The 22,356-nt window shown below is 40.1% G+C and overlaps 1 protein-coding gene across 1 annotated transcript; it reads right to left on the bottom strand.

The window, feature by feature from the left end:
• Positions 1 to 1,852: 1,852 nt before the first annotated feature.
• Positions 1,853 to 20,411, bottom strand: RAC1 (Rac family small GTPase 1). Its single transcript, XM_032802162.2, has 6 exons — positions 20,160 to 20,411; positions 9,679 to 9,750; positions 9,101 to 9,218; positions 4,822 to 4,884; positions 3,642 to 3,801; positions 1,853 to 3,469 (listed from the first exon to the last, which is right to left on the bottom strand). Exons 1-6 carry the CDS (start codon positions 20,192 to 20,194, stop codon positions 3,339 to 3,341), a joined length of 579 nt encoding a protein of 192 aa, XP_032658053.1. The 5' UTR covers positions 20,195 to 20,411; the 3' UTR covers positions 1,853 to 3,338.
• Between the last annotated feature and the right edge of the window lie 1,945 nt (positions 20,412 to 22,356).

The following is a 22,356-nucleotide window of genomic DNA, read 5'->3' as shown; positions in this document are numbered from 1 at the left end:
CAAGTGTATGTGTACCACCCCGGACAAGAAAGTTATGTTTTGTACATAAAAAGCAATGCAGTTTGTGGCTGTTGTGCTACAGCACCACTTTAAGTACTTAGAGTGTAATTATTTACACTGCCAAGACAAACCCCTTACTTCATGCTATGCCCTGGCTAGTTTACTTCGATCTATTGCTGTTTGAAGTATCAGTGCATAGGGAACTTCTGGTGGCAGGTGTACTAACTTGATACTTAAGACAGGTCTAAAGGACACCATCAGTTTTATGATGCCTGTAGTACTAGAACAAAGGCAAGACACTTCCTTTGGTTTTTCCCTTCAGGAGTGAAGTTTAATCCCTGCTTGTAAGAATTCCTATTGACTGTCCCTGTGCACATCCCAGTAGCAGTCTTTCTGAGCAGCAAGGCTAGAGGTTTTCCCTGGTGAGTAGTGGGACAAATCCACAACTGTTTGAGGTTTTATAAAGATCAGGGAGATGACACCTACTGCCCTACCCAATGGTTTAGGGCAGCCCCTTAGATGTGGGAGAAGCAGGGACTTGCATTCATGTCTTCTAGGGGTTCTCAAGCAGGGGGTCAGAACATGTCAGGGCAGCCTGGGCTGTCACCCCAAACACTACTCTCCTTCCAGCATTTATAACAGTGTTAAATATATAAACTGTATTTTCGGGGGGGGGGGGGGAGTTAGAGGCTTGCTATGTGAAAGGGGTCACCTGTTCAAACATTTAAGAACCACTGCTATAGTCATTGTATACACTAAGTAAAAGAGCTCTAACAGGTAAGATTAAGACCCACTGCAGATTAGCCACTTCATCTGGGATGCAAGAGACCTAAATTCATGTTCCTGGGCACTGGGAGAGGTAGACTGAGGTGTAACCTAGTCCCTCTTGATTCATGCTTTGCTTTAGTACACCTTGGGCACCTGAATAAGTGTTCTACATGAACCACAGAAATATCAGATTCTACAGAATATAAACTTTTCATTAAAAATGTTAATATCCTAGAGAGCTGGAAGCATTCTAAATGCAAGGTAAGCATGATGCAGTGTTAGCTGACTCTTAAAAGCCCTCCCCATTAGTCTTACTGGTGTCTTGTCTATAATGTTCATGACATCAATTGCTGATCACTCCTTCGTGATTTAATTTTATCAGACAGAAATAGAGGGAGAACTGAAAGTTGCTGCAACAAGGGAAATGAAGAGCAAAAGAAAGGAAACAGGCAATAGCAGTGGGTACAAAGAGAGGATGTCCTTCCAGCAAGTGATGCTGAATGTAACTAAAAGAATGACAAAGGCCATTCTTGATAAGGCCTCCCATTAGCAGTGAGAGATACTATTTTAAGGAAAGGAAGAGATAGTCCTAGAGTTATACTCCAGCCCTCTCCACAGAGGAGTTTGAAAGCATGGCCCAGGGGATAAGATGGTTGTCCTATACTACAAGTCCCAGTTTTCAAAGCATTGAAGCATTAAATTGCCACCAGTGGGATCTAGAGACAGTAGTAGCTGGTTAGCTTTCTATCACACCTGAAACAGGGATCAAGGCAAGGTAGTAAGAAGAGTGCAATTTTATTTGACTAGCCAAAGTATGGCATCCTACAAAGAGCAAGAAAAACCATCAGAGCCAGTAAACTTCTATCAGCACTGTTCTTGGGTTAGCGACTCGAGAACTAGTTTTTTTTAAATCCCTAACCCCATGACATCTAGCAACCTGGAATTCATGTGTTTTGAAGAGCATGTACTTATTACTGAAAGACAGCCAGTTCTATTCTGCTGTAAATAGCAAGCGCACACACTTCTGCAATGAAGATTTAAGACCATTTTGACAAAAAAAAAATAAATCAAGCATTACCAATGATGTGATTTAAGAATTTATTAAGTCATACATGCAAAACATACTAACTGCATTAGCAAAAGATCCATGTAAAAACTTCAATTTTGCAACTTGATCTTTAAATTTTGTTCTAGTGGTTGAAAGGGTGTAGTTCAACATTGTATTCTTGCCAGTTTAGGATGTACAGAACGTTGTTAGCACTAAGTTACAGAACCTCACAGACCCAAGTTGCCATTACCAGATAAATCAACGAGATGCACATGTAGGTGAGCTAAAGGACAATTGTCAGCATTAGTGCTGGGGTACCTGGCAAAGTAATGTTTGAGAAGGTTCATAGCTTACAAAGGTCTAAAGTATAAAAATTACTAAAACTTGTAAACTTTCACATGATTTTTACATCTAATGATTAGAAGACTAAAGAAAATGCCTCAGAAAGCACGTAACTTACTGGATCAGAAGTAACAGGAAAATAAGGAAGGATATGCTTAAATTTTCTAATCTACAAAAAACATAAATGCTAATATCAGAAAGGTTTTAAAATACAAGTTATATTGCTCAATAAGAAATTCTACAAGAAAAGCATTTACTAAATATAACATCTGTGGGAATGACCAGTTCAAAGTTGTATTAAATGAATGCCCTACTTGAAAGTAAATTCAAAAACCTACCTATAAACACCAGCCTCTTTCACCTACTGCATATTTGTGACAAGTTAGTTTTACTGTTACTGATTTTACCTGTGACAAAAAAATCTATTCAGCTTAACCACTCAGTTGACAATGTAGTGTAAATTGGTCTGTACAGTGTCAAAATACTGTCTGGCAATATCACTTGATCAAACCAGATGTGTTTCACTTACCCATCACAATACGATGCTGTCAAGAGGAGTACATATACTTCAGTAAGAATATTTATTTTTAATCACAGCAACAAGAACTAGATCGTAACCGAGCCCTTACCAGTGATAAAGCATTTTTTACTGTGACTCAGGTCAGTCATATAGTCAATTATCTTAATGGTTTAGGTTTGATATACAATGCTACGCAACAACCACAAGTTGAGAAAACATTTACATTAGACTGCAACATTTTCCTAAGGATACCTTACTGTTACATATTTGTGAAAAACTAGAGTATTTTGCATTTCCTACAGGCATTAGAGTTTTCTCAAAGACAACAGTCTCAAAAATAGTTTATTGCTTAGTGTTCATAGCACAACAATGCAACTTAATTCAGCAGATAGTTTGGCAACACTTGATTAATTGAGCAAGAATAGGACTTTAAAAATAAGGCTTTACATAGGTTTGTCATTTTTTAGGATTTCACTTTTAGTAGGATTTGAAAAGCAGTTTTCATACTTTAAACAAATGAAACCATGAAATTGTTGATTGACTCAAAAATTGTATGGAAGAGAACTAAATTTTAACAGAAAACTTGGCATTGAATGTGAATGCTCCCTGGTTCTGAGCCAAGCACACAAGGTTTGGAGTGGGAGTGGGGCAGGGTAAAGTTTACAGCAGCAGACATTTTCTCTTCCTCTTCTTTACAGGAGGGGGGCAGAGAACTGCTCGAATAGCTTCATCAAACACTGTCTTGAGGCCTCGCTGTGTAAGTGCTGAGCATTCTAGGTATTTCACTGCACCTGCAGAAAGCCAGAAGGTTTGAAGTTACAAAACAATTTTCTACATTGTGCCAAAGATACTCTTGTTTCTGTTTTTGGCAGTCAGTTAAAAGCAGTATCTCCTCTTAAAATTAAACAGTCTCCTATACAATGAATTTCAGGTAGAGTCAATGTAGTTCAGTAAAAATCATACCAATCTCTTTTGCCATGGCAAGGCCCTGTGGATAAGTGATTGGAGTCAATTTCTTCTCCTTCAGCTTTTCAATAGTGTCTTTATCATCTCTAAGATCAAGTTTGGTACCCACTAAAATGATGGGAGTATTAGGGCAATGGTGTCGCACCTCTGGATACCACTGCAAAAAAAGGATACAAACGTACTTGTGTAGCAACTCACAGAAGACCCTCAGAGCACTTTACAAATTATTAAAGCCTCACAAAATTCCGGTAAGGTAGGTAGAAGTGTGGGGCAAGGAAAGAAATGAAAGGTGAGATTCCCCAAAAATATTCCTTCTCTAATCACAAGACAGATGACAGTCACTCTGTCCAGACCAGTGATTCTCAACTTATTACCTGGTTACTCAGCAGGGAAAGTCCAGAGCCTAGATCAAGTCTTCCACCATCACCAAAATTTGCCCCTTTTGCCTACGTACTTTTTCAAATCCTTTGCTATCTAATGTGCTTTTAAGAGCTCCCCATACCACCTGACATCTTAAAATAGGTTGAAAAGATTGTGTATTCCATTTAACTGCTGCCTTACATTTTATCATTGTCCTAACAGTTTTGTCAATTACTTTTTTCCTTACCATCACACATCAAGCAAAAAGATTCTAGTTTGAAATGCAGCAGGTGCACTTCACTGCTAAAAAGAACTTTTAAGATTAAACGGACACAGCTGAAAGCAGCAAAATTCTGGATTTTTCCTTCACAGGCAAAGTAGCATTGTTCAATCACAGAAAGAAAAGGTGGATGAGGTAATATCTTTTATTGGACCAACTTTTGTGGGTGAAGGAGACAAGATTTTGAACTGCACAGAGCTATTCTTCAGGTCTCTGCAAGTTTATGACCTGAAGAAGAGCTCTATGCAGCTCAAAAGCTTGTCTCCTTCACCCACAGAAGTTGGTCCAATAAAACATATTACCTCACCCATCTTGTCTCTCTAATATCCTGGGACCAACATGGCAACAACACTGCAAACATTATTCAATCCTGTAATTTAAATGACAGCTGCTAAACTCCAACATTACTAATGTCTTCTCACAAGAATTTCATAGAACATGTAACCTAGTTTTTCCTTTAATTCCTACTGTAAAGCAAAGAAACAGTACAGTGATTAGTCTCTCCAAGGAAAGAAGGGGACACTAGCCTACACTTACCTTAGCACGGACATTTTCAAAAGATGCAGGACTCACAAGGGAAAAGCAAATTAAGAAGACATCCTACAAAACAAATGTTGAGTTAGGCCAATACAGTAACCACTGGAGAACAAACCATACCTTCTTTAATATAAGATAGGTTTCTATTCAGCTACTTGAGGCATCTAGTCAGTAACTGCTAGAATAGTTGTGCTAGCAGCATGTTAGCATTTCAGAATCTTACTCCCAGCACATCTACTCTTGCTAAACTATTCAGACACTGAAAAAAATAGCAGAACCTTGGAGGAGCCCATGACATGTGGATGGAAGGAGAAGTAGAATTTTGTGGGTAACAGTAAAAGAAGAGTCACTAGAATTGCAGTCTCCTGTCTCTTTTTCAGCTTAGACACAAGGAAAGGCCAAGTGATTCAAGATTTAAATAACATCCTGCACTAATCTGCTAGTTGTGTGCTTAAGTAGAAAGTGTTACTGCTCCATTACTTCTGAAAGCAAATCATACCAGTTCAGGGGAGATTTTCTGGTCTGAGGGAATGGGTGCAACATGGAGTATGTCTCTGAGAAATCACATCAGCTGGCCAGCATTAAATGACTACTTCTATGTAAAATATCCTTAAAAGCATCTAAGCAGCATTTTCTTGCATTCAATAAACAATTTCCAGATCATTACTGTTGTGCACAGATTAAATGAATCCTGTGTGAGTTCTGAATCTATTATAAAGAATGTTAATGTGAAACACTAGCATTTCCCTCCTCCCTCCCAGCTAGGATTGGGCATATAAAAAAATTTGGCATGCAAATCGATCTTACTAGTCCACTCCATTCCGTGGTGATTGGACCAGAGAAGAAAGGCCTTTAAAAGAAATTATCCCCTTGCCTTTCAGTTGAGGGGAGCGGAGGGGTGAATTTTATTGCAAGGAAGAGATTGGGTGAAAAAACAAAATCATTCAGGGAAAGATAGAAGAGATGGAAAATAAGGTTAATGTGCAAATGCACCAAAATATAAATGTCAAAGGCTGATAAACTTCATATCCTGATTGCTTCTAAATTATTTTGGGGAAAGTGTTTAAATTTGGTTAACTAGAAGATTAATTTCTAAATCTGGTCATCTGAAGATCACTGCGATCTTCCTACATAAATCTGACACTGAACAAAGTATTACACAAAGCTCCAGCTTCCCTTGACCCACTTTTCACACTGGAGTAAATACAAATAAAAACACAAGTTTATTAAGGAATCAGAGGCATTTCAGAATGTTAGTTGATTGTACTGCATTTCAAGGCTCTCTGTTAGGTTTGCTTCTGACATCTGCACTGCTAAGCACTTGCAACCCAGTCGTTCATGCATCACCCCAGCAAGTTTCCCCAACCATGACACCAGAAGAAGAAAGATGATACTATGGCCACTACTTCAGTTGTCCAATTCTGCAAGTTTATGGCAATCTCTAGTTCTGCATGATGTGCAGGTTCACTTCTCTCCTTTACAATTTCAGGTAATCAAATGTTTGAGTGTACAGGAAGGTCTATAGGTTATTTGCAACTTTCAGGTTACGCTTCTGTATTAAAAATCTAATCCAAAACACAGGAGGAAAACACATTTTATCTGCTTGTTATGCAAGAAAAACTTTACTCTTAAGAAAAGCATTGATTTAAAGAGGTATGATAGTAGTGGGTGCTCAGATCTATAAAGCAGTAATAGTGTCCCAAGAGTTAAACTTTAAGTACAAGGGAACAGCTATGGTTTAGTAAAATAGGGGCCAATTTATCACTGTATTATTGTGAGGAAAAACAAGGCAACAGAACTTGGAACAAGCTTATTGAAAGTTTTACATACGGCAATAGGTTGATCTTTCAGACTGGAAGTTAAATTGTTATCATTGGTTCCTCCAACCTAACAACAGTATGAGACAAATGAAGTTTAGGAGTAACTTTAATGTAAAGTTTGCTATTACCTGACCATTTCTTCTCAGTATTACTATTCTCACCAATCCTCACAACACAGCTTTCCTTCTCAAAAGGAGATCTCCCTTGGAAGTCACCAGACATCTAGAAAAACCCACTAGAACTATTTCTTCCAAAGCTGTAGATTTAGCTACCTCTATTGACAAAGATGACTAGGAACAGCAAACACTGCTAGGCATGCTAGTCTCTTTAAAACAAATAAAAGTTAAGCCACACTGGAGTGGGTAAGAGTCACACAGGTAAAAAAAAAAAAAAAAAAAAATTAGATAAGAATTTTTCCTCTCATTCATGCGTGTCACATTTACCAATCCTCAAAGATTTTCCATACAGTGAGAACAGAATACATTAAAGCAGTGAAGTTTAAAATGTGAATTAGTATCAGAACATTGCAACACCACGTGAGAAGGAAGTTACTACCACATCAACTTGGGTGCAGAACAAATATCAACCTCTAACACTAGGTCTTTATCAACTCACATTTCTTTTATTTACTGTAACTGATCTGTTGATTGAGTACTAGCCCAGAAGTTTAAATAGTCTGAGTGCCCAGCAGGTTGAACAAACAACCATTTTGTCCCCCGTACATAGGTTTGGAACACGACTGTTCAATGCACTTTAAAGTTTACCGTTTCTCACCATTTGGTGGGTTCCCAAAGAGCCATTCTCCATGCTGTGATGTTTTTTAGAGCAGGGGTTCTCAAACTTTCCAGACTACAGTACCGCTTTCAGGAGTCCAATTTGTCTTGTCTACCCCAAGTTTCACCTCCCTTAAAAGCTACTTGTTTACAAAATCAGATAAAAATATGAATTAATGAAAAATGGATTACTTTCTCATTTTTACCAGTTATAAAATAAATCAATTGGAATATAAATATTGTATTTACATTTCAGTGAGCAGTATAAATTAGTCATTAGCTGTATGTAATTTTAGTTTGTACTGACTTCACTAGTGCTTTTTATGTAGCCTGTTGTAAAACCAGGCAAATATCTAGATGAGTTGATGTACACCCTGGAGAGGTTCGGATACCCCTGGTCGAGAACCACTGTGTTAGAAGAAAAAAGATGTTGTTAAGGTGCTGAGAGTCTCCTAAACATGCCTGGAAGTTTCATTTGTTTTAAATAACCCACTACTGCTCCTGTATAGGAGAGAGTGCATAGATACTGGAAGTTTTGTAGGAACCATCTATAATTGACAGGTTAGTGTCAGTCTCTGATCTCGTGGTTGAGAAGAAAACCTTAATGTGAGGATTGGTGACCATAGCACATGAATGAAAGCTGTGAATGAAGACGAATAAACTACAAAACTTTTAAGTTAGCTTTCACTGAGTGAAATCCATCTTATTCAGCAGAGAAATGAAATTATATAAGAAATGAAGTAGTTTTCCATTTTAATATTAGAGAACATGAAATAGAGTTTCAGACCATATATAATGGCTAGTAATTACTATGAGAAAGCTGCAATAACTGCAAGTTTACCACTTTCTTCTAGCTGACGGATAGTTCTATAAGATAAAGTCTAGCTCAAAACAAGACCATTGAGTTTGACAGAAAATACCTTCAGGAAACTAGCATCAAAAGAGATTAGCTGAGCTGTGGTGGCAGCTGCACTTGAGAGAACAGAGCAGACTACTTCATCTTCCATATATAGGAGGAACAAGGCACAGTCTATGCAGATTCAGGATTTAACTAGTTCAAGCAATGAAACCACAAATACATTTCTCCTGATGTTATAATCAAAATTATAAGTGTATTATAAATACTATTGGCCTGAAATAACTTAAGCGCTGTAACATACCCCATGTCAACCCCAAGAAAAGAGAGTGCAGCTCTCTCCCATTTAATACCATCTTCCAAATCAAATGAGAAACTGAATGACGTCAAGTGCTTAGCAATGAGTGTCAGACTGGAGCCAAACAGCATGCCCGAAAACCAGATCTTGCTTTTGGCGGGATGCGAATCTTAATCAATAGACTTGCTATTGAGATTACTCAGGCCATCAAAATTTATTTTTCAATTAAATATTCTAGTCAGTTGTGGATCTCCAAATGCACATAAAGCCAGCATGCCTCAGTGTATGAAAAATAAGTGTGTGAAGGTTTTGACATCTCTTCAACTGCAGACAGATAGAAGACCCAAGTATTACAGCTGCAGCATTCAGATTAAACTTGCCAGAGTTCAATTTTACCATTAAATTTGATATCTTAATATGAAGAAGTGTTAAAAATCTTAGCATGATTCAAGAAAGAAGCAATCAAACATTTATAGGACTATTTAGGCTATATGCATGCTTTCAAATATCTCATAGTATCTATAAGTCTTACTGTTTGTGGATAAGATAACGGACGTAATCTGTCATAGTCCTCTTGTCCAGCTGTATCCCACAAACCCAGATTGACTGGTTTTCCATCAACCATTACATTAGCAGAGTAGTTGTCAAAGCTACAGAATTAAAAAAAAGATTAGTTGAAATGTTTCTTGTGAACAACAACAAGCCAATAAATTTATCTTTTACAGTAAACTACCAAGACAGATCTTCTGTAAAGTCTTGTCACAAAGATTATAGATGGAAAAAAATAACTCTAGTCCACCTATCTCCGCCATCAAATGTATTCCCAGTATAAACTGATTAGTGAGCAGAGTGGAAGTGAGCTGATCAAAAACATACAATAAATGCTACATGGATACCACCATCTATGATAGACACCAAATATAAAAGTTAGCCCAAGAAGCCAGAACTACTTTAAAATAAATCTAGATGCTGAGTTAAGCTTTTATTAAGAGAAAACTAAAAGGTGATGTTTTCAACTGATTTACACAATTAAAAACCACCACCACTAACGGTGGCTAGTATACAGACTTTGACTTAAATTAGTTCACAGGGTTTTATTGATATACTTACACAGTGGGTATGTATTCTCCAGGAAATGCATTGGTTGTGTAACTGATGAGTAGGCATGTTTTACCTACAGCACTGTAAAAGAGAAAGTGTATTCATGGTTAAGTGCTCTCTCTTACATGCAAGGGAGAATAAACAACCCTTCAGCAGAAACCATTTCATTTTGCCATTTGAAGTGAGATTAAGCTGAAACTTGAATGGTCAGTGCTCAATGTTCTGTGACTTTCCAATAGTAAAAACATCAGTCAGAAGATAAACTTAAGCTTCTCAGTAGCAGACAGAACCAAATAATGTAAGGTCTCCTAAAATATGAAGGGGCAATCAAAAGTTACCAGACTTTGTTTGGATTTTAGCTACAAAAAAGTCATTAGTCTTAGCCAGAAAACCAATTTCTGCTATCATTTGACCAATTTCACTCCCTGAACAGTACTGTGATAGCCATCATTAGCACAAAAGTTCTTGAAATTAATAAAACAAAAAAAATCTCCCCTCAACCTTCTTACAACTCAAAGTTGACTTGTTATTCCTTTTATAAGACTCAACTTTATTTTCCTTACACTAGTTAACTTTTAAGAAACTATTGCCAATTTCTTATCAAAATGCCTCATTATTGGGGTTGGGGAAACAGGAGTAGCAGTCCTCACCAACATTTGCTAAAATAGCAGAATGAGATCCTGGATACAGTATCACTTCCTTAGAAACCCGCAGACATATCATGGAAAACTCATTTAGAGCTGATTCTATCCTAACGTTGAATCCAGGTTACGCTAAGATTCTCCCACAAAAAACCCCAAACAACTCCAGATAATTGGGGAGAAAGCCAATGCTCTGGGTTTCTTTGAAAGCCTGATAGCCAGCTCCCTTCTCCCCACCATTAACTAAACTCAAATATTAAGGCAGGTAGCTGATCTTTGGTAACAGGTTCAATTAACAAGGGTTGGGATAAATAATAATTATATAATCAAACCTTAATTAATTATTTATTTTTTTAAAAAGGGGGGTGAGAGAGAGAGAAATTTCATTAAAAATAGGTTTCTAATGCTTAAGAGTTCATCTGGTCCTGATACTTGTTCCTCATTTGAAGAGTATAATCATTTGATATTATAACATTTTCCAGAGGATCACTTCACAATTAGTTGCTGCAGAAAGGATATCATCATCAGGGGATTATGTTCTTTCTGATGCTTACTCCTCACTTGAACAGATTAACTTCTATTCAAAAGGCAAAGTATTTTCAGGCAGATGTTTTAATCACCAAATACTGATTGTCCAAAATGTATGCATCAGCAGCATTTTAATCCTTACTGTACTTCCATTACTATGACTCATGCAACTCTTATACTTTGTGCATCTCATATGGGTAAGAAACTCATTAAAGGCAGGTTATCTGCTGTAAAGTCTTACCTTAGTACTTAGTTGTTACACAAAGAAATTCTAGCAACTAATCATTGCTAAATGATTACCTACCGCTAAAAATGTCCTTAGCTTTTGCATGAGGAAAGATATTACTGCAAGGATTACAAAAGGATTTTAGTCAGGGGCCTTAATATACATAGGCTTTCTGGCTCTAAAACATTATGGGTTAACCCCTGTGGCGGTTTTATCATATTTACTATCACCATGAATACATATTTTGTCTGGTTTGTGAAAGCATCTAGTTACTTTAATGTGGATTTCCTCTTTCCCTTCCAAGGGTAAAAAGACCTTGTTTGAATATTTTGATAATCTTTGCAACAGTCAACACCTATTATTGCTACTAATCATCTCTAGTGGTTCAACAACAAAACCAGGTTAGGCGGACCCTGTGCTCTGTCAGAGCTAGAAGTTACTGTGTACATCACAACTCTGCCCGCAACAGGTTCCTCCAAGACAGTTTCTTAATCAATTCAACAATACTTTGTTTGCTTGACAAGCCATTCAATTGTTCTTAATGACTGAAAACTAAGAATCTTCAACAAGGCCTTTGTGATCTGCCCATACTAGTGCCTGTCTGAGAATTTATCCCACAGGTCCATATGTAATTTTTAACTGTTTCTGACACAGGGCTTGTCTACACTGGCAATTTACAGTACTGCAACTTTCTTGCTCAGGGGTGTGAAAACACACCTTGGTGAGCCCAGCAAGTTTCAGCACTGTAAAGCGCCAGTGTAGACAGTGCCCCTAGTGCTGGTAGCTGGGCCCCTCGTGGATGTGAGTTTTTTTAGAGCGCTGGGAGACCTCTCTCCCAGCGCTCTGCCGTGACCATACAAGCCAGGTTAAAGCACTGGCGCAGCAGCATTTTAGCGTTGCCACTGTAGACTAGCCCTCAGTGGCAGATGGACGCATAGCACATTGCTCAATCTGCTGTAGCTTTTTGTCTCACCTAATAAAGTTTCTTCTCATTACTCTGATATAAACTCTTATAATTCGATGATATAAATAAATTGTTCACACTAATTTTGACGCAGTAAAAAAAATAAATTTCAACTGTTCTGTTATATTAGCTGCAATTTCCTCTTGAAATTTGCAATGTGTTTTGTGCTCAAATACACCTCTAATTTATGGCATTAAATTCTGTACTTGGTAAGCCTCAGTTTTGCGTATTTTACTGTAGTAGATATCTTTCAGGTGGCTTTAAGATGTATGCAAAAAAGTGGCCAAGCAATTTGTCAATCAGGAACACATGTGGGAAACTGGGATTTGCGTCAGGATCTGGAAATTAACGAGAGTTGACCAGGGATGGATTATCCTTGGGTAGCCAGTAAATGCTTACTTCAAGGATTCACTTCAGTGGCATATTGAAATGAAGCAGAAACAGCTGCAGTTTATCATTATGAAAACAGAGGCAGTAAAGTTGCATCCTTCATGGCAGTCCTAAAAGTTTAGCATTCACAGCATATAACAGAGAAACAATGAGGTGTATGTAAAGGTAAGAGGAGAAAAGTCTAGTCAGTCGAGCTCAGGACTAAGAGCCAGAGACTCAAATTCTAATCCCAGTTGTAATACAGTGCCCTTGAGCAAATCAGACCTTTTTGCAGTTTTCCCAACCTGTGAAGTCGGGATAACTACTTACCTCACAGGGTGGTTGTGAGGAATAATGTTTGCAAAGTGATTTTAAGATGATCATCACCCTAAATTCTAAATATTATAAACCTTTGTACACAAATGGGGAATTTCCAGGTGTTTTGGAGTAAACCAGCATTCTCTGAAAACAGGAGCCCATTGTATTGTTTTAATATCATTAAACCAATTGAGTATTCTTAGACTTCTATACCTGTAAGAGTCTGAGTCCAGTATATTAACACTTCCAAGAAGGAAATTGTAAAAGAGTATGTATGGACTCAGGCCTTTCAGAGTGCCACAGAATAGGAATAGAATAGGTCCAGATTATAAATAAGTCAAAGCCTTAAATCCTAGAAGTTCTGGAGCACCAGCGTCCCACATTCTATGAGAGGCTTCCTTAGGACTCGGAGGCAATACTATCTTAAGATTCCAGAGCATATTTCACCTGATGCCCCATTCTCAATAGGTCCCATAAGACATCAATAAGTATAAACAATTTGAATATAAAATTTAAGACAATTGGTTTGATAGGTATTCAAAACTAAGACTATTCTATTCATTATTCACAACAATGAATGAAGGGCAATTTTCCACCCTCAGGTCTTCCTTTCCAACTCACTGTGCAGTGAGAATGGTGAGCCTGCTGTGGGTTATTCAGAGCATCCCAGGAAGGTGGTAGTGAAAGATTTCATTCCAAGCTTAAAAGAACTGCCTGGTGCTACAAAGCCGTACAACAATCAATCTAAGTCATTAAATCAACAAGAAAAAACAAGTTCAACAGCCCTGTGTTTCAGACTTGTTCCATTCTGTTTCCTTCCTCTCTAGCCTCTTGGCTCTCTGCCCTATGAATCAGATGTGTATGGTTACCAAGTCAGAAATAAATCTTTAATGCCTACCTTTGCTATGGTAACCTACATTACATTTATTCCTCATCTTCTGTTTCAGTATTATGTTAACACACTTCATTTGAAAAGTGCTTAGAGTCTGAATGAAGGCAGCTCTTCTAGGAAAGAGCTGTAATCATATAGTGAATGGCAATCCCTTATACACAGAAACTTTAGATTGAGATGTCATTTTCTCCCAATTAGTCATTCTATTAATACATCTGAAAATGGTCAACAAAATTTCTAGCAACTGTTTAACCATGGCCTTCCAATCCTATCAACAGAAGTTAGTAACATTAGGCTGTAACAAAAAATATAGTCTGTAAATCATGGAAAGTTTTTAAATTAATTTGAGAGAATACACTCAGACAGGAGACTGCATAATTCTGGTTTCACTCTGTTCCACAGAGCATATTACCCCAAGTTTCCCCAAGACTGCACTGAACCCCTATTTGCTTCCAGATTCGATTCAAGGTGTTGACTGATCTACAAAACTTCACATGGTTTGGATCCTGGAAACCCAAGAAAATCTTTCTTTGGCCATATCTACACTAGCAAGTTTTGGGAAGTCTTGCACAACACTAGATTTGGTTTGAGCAGGGTTAGATGGCACTGTGGTAAAAATGCTGGCAGACACTCTACATTAATATTCCCTCCAATTTTAACACCACTGGATTGCCACAGGTGGAAATATGACAACTGGAGATTTTCTGAAATTTTAAAGTTGAGAACATGGCCTCCATTGCCATGGTTGCAAACAAGTGCCAACTGAGGCACTTGGGTTAACAGTTTACTTAATTTAGATGTCCAGGAATTGTTAGAATCCTCCTGGAAAGGCTTTTCCCTGTGGAATTTATTTCCCCTCTTGGTCCACCTGAACCAGCGTATGGACCTTCAGTACACAGTGTACGGCCCACCTCTTCTCTCAGAATTCATAAAATTTAAATAGTAGATGAAACTCTTCTAGCATTGACACTGGTCAAAAAGCTGTGTACTTTTTTTTGGTGTGGATTTAGCACTACTCAGAGCCTACAGCAGGGGTAGGCAACCTATGGCATGTGTGCCAAAGGCAGCATGCAAGCTGATTTTCAGTGGTACTCACACTGCCTGGGTCCTGGCCACTGGTCCAGGGAGCTCTGCACTTTATTTTAATTTTAAATGAAACTTCTTAAACATTTTTAAAACGTTATTTACTTTACATACAACAGATTAGTTACATATTATAGACTTATAGGAAGAGATCTTCTAAAAACGTTAAAATGTATTACTGGCACGCGAAACCTTAAATTACAGTGAATAAAGAAGATTCGGCACACCACTTCTGAAATGTTGCCGACCCCTAGCCTAGAGGCTCTGTGATAGGAGCTTTTATTTGAAATGATCCAATATCTTATTCTACCAGTTCTGAGAACTAAATTCTAAGTTTCTTTCCCAAAAGGCACTATTCTAGATAAACCAGAATTCTACCAAAAGTTCTAATTTTTAAATTCAAAAGTGTGTTTTAACAGCAGCTCCCCAAATTCCAGCCCCCAACAGCCTCTCTAGTGGCCCCAAAGTTGACAGACAGACTGCTATGGGAAAGGCTGAAGTATTTAGCAGAATGAAAATTAAAGAACCACCACACTATGGGAATGCTTCACTACTGGAAACAAATTAGAATATTTGCACTGAACTAAAACAAGCCAATTGTCTTTGTTTTAAAGGGATATTGCCAAGTTAATATTTTTTAATTTTTCTTTGTTCTATTGATACCTTAGATCAACTGAAAGGTTTACATCTCACTATTCATTTTGTTTACTTTCTGTACTTCATTAAGCTTGGACAATGAAGCTACAATTTCTTTTATGCACTAGAACAATGCCTCCATATTGATTTAAATCCAAGCAAAAAACTGAACTTTTTTACAGTTAAGTTTCTACTAGTTTTTTAAAATTTTGTGTCTTAGTGTAATACAGTATTGTTTATTCTTACATATAGTGCCCTAAACACTTCAGTAGGAAAAACATTATTTTTTAATTATATAACAAGAACTATAAGTTTGTGGCCTAACCTACCTCATATTTTACTAAATTTAAAGGTTAGTAATTTTCAAGATGAAACTCTGCTTTCCGTCTGGGAGAATTTTTACAGCTAAGTTATAAATCTCAGAAGACAATTTATAACAGAAAAGCTAACCATTAACTATTGAATCAAACATATCACAGCTTTGATTTATACTAAAGATCGACTTCCAGTCAAAGAAAATCTTTGTGTTAAGGAAAGCAATTTCAATTGCATTCACTAAAGGGAAGCCACTGATTCACTGTTTCAGTTCTAAGTATATATTAAGGATGACAAAAACCCTTACAATGCAATGAGAGGTCTGGCTGTTTCTCTGGTGCCCAGTAACCAGTTCGCTTCCACTTCAGAACTGTCCCATCTCATTAGATGAAACCGCTCAAGATTCCATAACAATAACCAGTTGCTTCCCTAACTGAAGCATCTAAACAAGCCTGAATGAAACCAAAATACTCTGCTAAAAATAACTTGTGTCACTGCTTTTGTACCAAATTCTCATCTTCAATAAGAATTCCTTATAAATAATCAATATCGAAGTAAGTAGCAGAAAAGTGTTGCACATCATACAATCTTACTTCTCTGCATAATAAAATAATTCAGAAAGCAACAGTTGTCATCTATCACTCCGAAACAATATTCATGTTAAAGATAGATACAAGGCCAAAAACATCATGTACGTAGAAACTGCTGTGCTTGTCTAACCAACTGTGTGACCAATAAATATCAGTTCAGGCATGAAGTCTAAGGCATACATAACCAGGTACACATATGGTATGCTAAAGACAAACAGTCCATAAATGCTGAAATTTAGTAGTAGCAATGACATGCACATTTATATATTCTGGTTTGCCAAATTCTGCTAGAAAAAACAAAGAATACACAAATTAATATGTATACATAAGCAAATCAGGATCTCAGTTATATAGTTTAATAAAGCCACCACACACAACATGGTTTCCTTCTATTCAACATTCTAAAGTGTTTTTCAAAACATGGAAAATAGCATTTAAATTTATCAGCAGCAACACTAGGTCTGGCAAAAATTTGTTTAAATACAATTTGCTATGTTAAGCTAGAGAGATTTTTATAAAGAAACCATTTGTAAAATGAGTAATATGAACAATTGATCTATTTATTGACCATTCATATTGTACACAATCACAATTTAAGTATTGTTATGATTAGCTTGTAAATTATTAACACATTATGAAGAGTTTGTATATAAGTTGTTATACTTGTTTGCTCTTTATTCATCAAAAGTTAATAGGAAAAAAATTGCTAAGAACGTAAGAGCTGCCATACTTGGTAAGACCAATGGTCCATCTATTCCAGTAGTCTGTCTGCAACAGCGGCCAGGACCAGAGCTTCAGAGAGAAAGCACAGAACAGAGCAATTCTGGAGTGATACACTCCTGTTTTGTTGCAGTCAGAGGCTGAGGGTAGCTCTGAGCATGGGTTGCATCCCTGACCATCTTGGCTAACAGCCACTGACAAACCAATCCTTCATGAATTTATCTTATTTTTTTTGAAGCTAGGTAGATTTCATTCTTTCAGAACATCTAACGCAGACAAAATATTCATTTTAATAAAATATTTTAGACAAAGAGTTAAGATGTTGATTTAAAAATCCAAGTTAATTTACTCTTTCATTATATTAATTTAAGCTAAGTGAAAGAATGATCTGTTACTCCTACCAGTGCCAATGAATTACAGCACTATAGTCTGCCAAATGCGTCAAGACATCATTGTCAAAAGTTATTTTAAACAGTTTAAATGTTAATGAAAACTAATCATTCCCAAGTAACATGATGAAAACCACACTGACATAGGGCTGATGGTGATTTCTTCTAGCTGTATTTTCACTTCTCAGTCTAGCTACACTGGGTTGCTGTGATGTCCAATTATGCTTAGACTACATTGGGATTTTTGTTTCTATGAAAAAAACAAACTGCATAAAACAAGTCTTGTTCTCCAGCTGGCCTGTGATGCTCCATGAGCTCTGACATCTGGTAAGAAAAAGAATGCTTCCAAGAGGTTGGGAAGAGCTTCCCGTTATGAAGCCTATTCAACATCATTCAGCACTAAAACACACAATACACATCTTCCAACATGTTCTTTACAAAGATATAACTATGCATAAATTCGGATTCAATCACATTACAAATTATATCAGAAAGTTATTTCTATTATAATAATAGGCCATGCAAAGTACCACAGGTGTACACAGTTCTTTACAGACAATGAATATGTGACAGGTTGATAATTTTTTGCACTACAATAGCACATACAGGCTCCAGTTAGGACCAGGTCCCTACCTTACTAGCTACAAACGTAGTAAAATATAGTCCTTGCCCTGCAGAGATCACAATCTACTCTGAGTTTATAATCTAAATCAGCAGTTCTCAAACTTCAGCAACTGGAGGACCCCCTCTTTGATTTAAAATTTTTGGGGGACCCCCCAGCCTCTCTGCTCAGCCCCAAGCCCTGCCCCACTCAACCCTTCCCCCAAGGCCCTATCCTTTCCTACCTCCTGCTCACTCCATCTCCCCTCCCCCTGTCACTCACTCTCTCCCACCCTCACTCACTTTCATCAGGCTGGGGCAGGGGTGCAGGAGAGGATAAAGGGTGCTGGCTCTGGGAGGGGGTTTGGGTACAGGAGTGGGAGAGGGCTCTGGGAGGGAGTTGGGTGCGGGGTGTGGGCTGGAGGAGGTTAGGCTGCAGGAGGGGATGAGGGGTGTGGACTCTGGCTAGGCAGCACTTATCTTGGGCAGCTCCTGAAAGTGACCAGCATCTCTCTCTGACAGCAGCTCCTACTCAGGGGGGCCAAGGGGCCTCTGCATACTGCCCCTCCCCACAGGCACCACCTGCAAAACTCCCATTGGCCGCAGTTCCCAGCCAATGGGAGCTGCAGAGTTGGTGCTCAGAGAGTATGCAGAGACATACGCTTCCCCTGCCCCTGGAGCCGCAGAGATGTGCCAGCTGCTTCCGGCAGCGGCATGGTGCAGGATAGGTAAAGAGCCTGGTTTAGCCTTGCTGCGCCACTGAACTTTTAGTGCCTAAAATCTCCCGATTTGGCTTCAGTAGTCTCCAGGAGATCGGGGGAGAGGGAGGACTTGATCAGCAGGGCCCGCAGACCCCAGTTTGAGAAACGCTGATCTACATTTTAATCTTTGGCTGTAAAAGCATAGGTCTATCAAAACAATGAACTACAACTGCCAGTGTTTATTACTATAATTAAGTCCTATTAAAGAGATGTTAGAGATAAAAGTATAAGTTTTACATTCAGTTACTTTGACAGCACCTTTACCATATAACTTTAAAGTAGGAAAGAACTGTTTAAACTATAAGTGACAAATCTAATTAAGGAGCAGGGAAAACAGTTGTGTCCATTGCTAAACCAATTGTGGTTTAGAAGCAGTCAGGAATAAGGGAATAGCCCTACAATAACTTGGGGAAGTGGCCATCTCTTTGACAGCATCAAATGGAGTCCATACACTAACATATAGGGAAGGCTCCTATTTTTGTAAGCATGAATACTACGTATCAAGTCACCACCCAATCATCCAACTTTGGGATACTTGTCCATTCACCACATAAACCCAGAGGTCTAGGGCACCCACCATTCACCATTCCTTATGGGAGCCTGGAACACCCTCATTTCCTAGCAATTTTGAAGCCGTCCCCTTATCCCATATCTCCCACACTCCTATTTCCCAATAGGAATAGGAGGACCACCACCCCGTCCCCTGGTGGCTCTGCTTTTACACCAGTACACATCTCCCAACATGTACCCACAACCCTGAAATAACCTGCCACTGCCAACACTCATACAGAGTACCCCACTTACACAATTTTTGGGGGGGAGGGGGGAGTTCTGTATCAATGTCATCCAGCACTAGCTTGGGGATCCACCAATTTCTTGCACAGTTATTTACACCACCACCTACTTCAGAATACCCTATACACGCAGACCTTCCAACCAGGGAGCCCTGGGAATTGGGCTGGGGCTGGGTGTGGAAAGCTTATGGGGGGGAGGGGAAAGAGTAGTGGGCCCCCAGGGAGCGGGTGGTGAAGAGAGGCCCGCCCGGATACCCTACGGGGGGACCCCCAGGAGCGGGTGGTGAAGAGAGGCCCGCCCCGGGTACCCCACGGGTGGGGACTCCCAGGGAGCAGGGGGTGAAGAGAGGCCCGCCCCGGCCACCCCACGGGTGGGGACCCCCAGGGAGCGGAGGGTGCAGAGAGGCCCGCCCCGGCCACCCCACGGGTGGGGACCCCCAGGGAGCGGAGGGTGCAGAGAGGCCCGCCCCGGCCACCCCACGGGTGGGGATCCCCAGGGAGCTGGGAGTGACGAGAGGCCCGCCCCGGCCACCCCACGGGTGGGGACGGACCTGTGGGGAGCGGATGGAGAGAGGGACCCGCCCCAGCCACCCCAGACGGGGAGCGGAGGGGAGGGTGTGGTCAGGTCCCCCCCGGGGAATGAGAAGCAGCGCTCTGGACTTACCCGTCTCCCACCACCACACACTTGATGGCCTGCATCGGGGCTGCTCCGGGGTTGAGTCTCTGCGGCTCCTGCTGCTCCCTTGTTGGGAAGGTCCGTGAGGTTAGGGGCGCGCGGGTCCGCACCGGCGTCTGGCCGCCTCCGCCCTCAGCGCCTGGAAGCGGGGAAGAGGCAGCGGCCACCACCCAAAGCTGGGAGCAGAGAGCGCTGCAAGGAAACAGGAAGCTCCCGCTCCGCTCACATCCGGCCTCGCCGCGCTCGGCACACGCTGCCCCGCCCTCGGAACCGCTCGACGACCCCCACCCGGCCAGCGACGCTGCTTCGGAACCGTTCGGAAAGCCTCGGGTTCTCTCTCCCGAGGGCAGCCGCAACTTCGTTAGTGTTCGGCAACACGTGATTCACGGCGGGCTTGGCTTCGGCCACCTTCGGCACTGCTCGGACGTGCCCCTCCGAAAGTGACGGCTTCGGATACGCTCGGTGTCCCTTCCCTTACTTCAGACAAGGAGAGGCCGCCATGTTTGTGCTACTAACCTAGTCAGGGAAGTAGCCTGAGCCGCGTCATGAGCACAGAGGCCCTTAGTGTGACCCAGAGGGCCTTATCTGGGCAGTCCTAGTGCGACGTGGGGTCCTGCTATGGGACCATCTCACAGCCCTTGTGAGACAGAAAGTCATCACGTCTGGGCACCATAGCTCAGCTAGGGTTGCCAATTTTGGTTGGCTCTGTTCCTGAGATTTCATCTTTAATTCCTGGACATTCCAGGCCAGTCCTGGAGGCTTGGCAACTCTAATCTCAGCATGAGGCCAACACACTGTCATACACACCTCTATTACAAGGGAGCCTTTTCCACCATGCCTTCTCATCATGTGATGTGGTATCATATCCTGACTTAGTGCTACAAGAGACCACGCCTCCCTGTCATGAAGACCCTAGGGAAGCCCCTTCATCAGGTGGCTCATTGCTAGGGTTGCCAACCCTCCACGATTTGCCTGGAGTCTCCCAGACTCCGCATTGATATCCCAGCAACTGTTTAAAACAATCCAGGATATTTTAACTGGGTATTTAAGAAAATGACATTACATCATGTTGGGGAAAAATATCTCCCAGAATAGCTTCAATCAGAATTGGCAACCCTAGTCCTTGCTCTTCAATGTGAGGTGGTTGTCATGTGAAAACCAGGGCCACTCAGAGGATTCAGGGTGCCTGAGGGAAAGCAATTTTGGGGGCCCCTTACATTAAAAAAAAGTTGCAATACCATAGAATACTATATTCTTACGGGGGGCCCTCTGGGGCCTGGGGCAAATTGCCCCACTTGCCCCCCCACCCCCTTCTGGGTAGCCCTGGTCAAAACAAAAACCAACCTCATGACATTACATCATGATGCTGTGACACTGATTTGTCATGTCACAACATAACATCACACCACAAAGTCAGCACGAGATGTTATCACATTACATTTTTCTCCTTTTAAACATCTGTTAAGAGCTGAGTTAAAAGAGTGTTAACAAAAACTATACAAACAAAAATCCCAATAATTTTAAAACTGATTACAAATCCTTCCCTGTCAATTGCTTTGATTTCAATCTCTTGCAGTAACATCATCCTTTTAGCTCTCCAGTCCTCCAGAAGGTCCTTCAGCAATAACAGGGAAGTCAAATCCTGATGGACTTGATTTTCCATTGCCCTACAGCCCTTTCCAGACATTTCAGCAGATGGTGAAGTCACAAAAGCAGTGGATATGCTCCACAGGGAATATCCTAACTTAAGGTTTTAACCATCTCTACTGCAAGGAATTTATCTAGGATGTGGTTTAGGACAGAAGTGTGGCCAGAGTCACACTGAGCTCCAGCTATTCTTGGCTGTTGCAACAGCCTTTAGAGGCTATATGGACAGCTGAGCATAAATTAGCACAGATCTCACGCTAGTTGTGTTAAGCAGGCCTGTGGATAGTCCCAGAACATGGGGATAAGGCAAGTGCAAAGATCATGTACAGCCACCTTTGCTCTCCTCCCCCACTTCCTGTACTGAGTGTAGCTCATCCAGAATTAATAATTAGATCCAGTATGTCGAATGTGAAAAACAGAAACAACTTTAATGAATCTAAACACCCCAACTTTTAGTCTTCTTTATGCATATAATCATAATAAAATACAAAAGTATCCTTTGCACATTTACCTTTATTCTTTTTGCTTACTCCTGTGA

This window comes from Chelonoidis abingdonii, chromosome 9 (genome assembly GCF_003597395.2).
Source record: "Chelonoidis abingdonii isolate Lonesome George chromosome 9, CheloAbing_2.0, whole genome shotgun sequence".
Lineage (NCBI taxonomy): Eukaryota > Metazoa > Chordata > Testudines > Testudinidae > Chelonoidis > Chelonoidis abingdonii.
Note: the sequence above shows the minus strand (reverse complement) of the source record. Positions and strands in the feature narration are given on the sequence as shown.

What these genes read in the sequence shown, in the direction of transcription:
- RAC1 (XM_032802162.2), bottom strand. Translation starts at nt 20,194, where the DNA reads ATGCAGGCCATCAAGTGTGTGGTGGTGGGAGACGG. An exon ending in GGAGAATACATACCCACTGT is followed by an intron (nt 9,219 to 9,678) that starts GTAAGTATATCA and finishes TTAATTCTGTAG; the next exon opens with CTTTGACAACTACTCTGCTA. An exon ending in TGCCATGGCAAAAGAGATTG is followed by an intron (nt 3,470 to 3,641) that starts GTATGATTTTTA and finishes GGCTTTCTGCAG; the next exon opens with GTGCAGTGAAATACCTAGAA.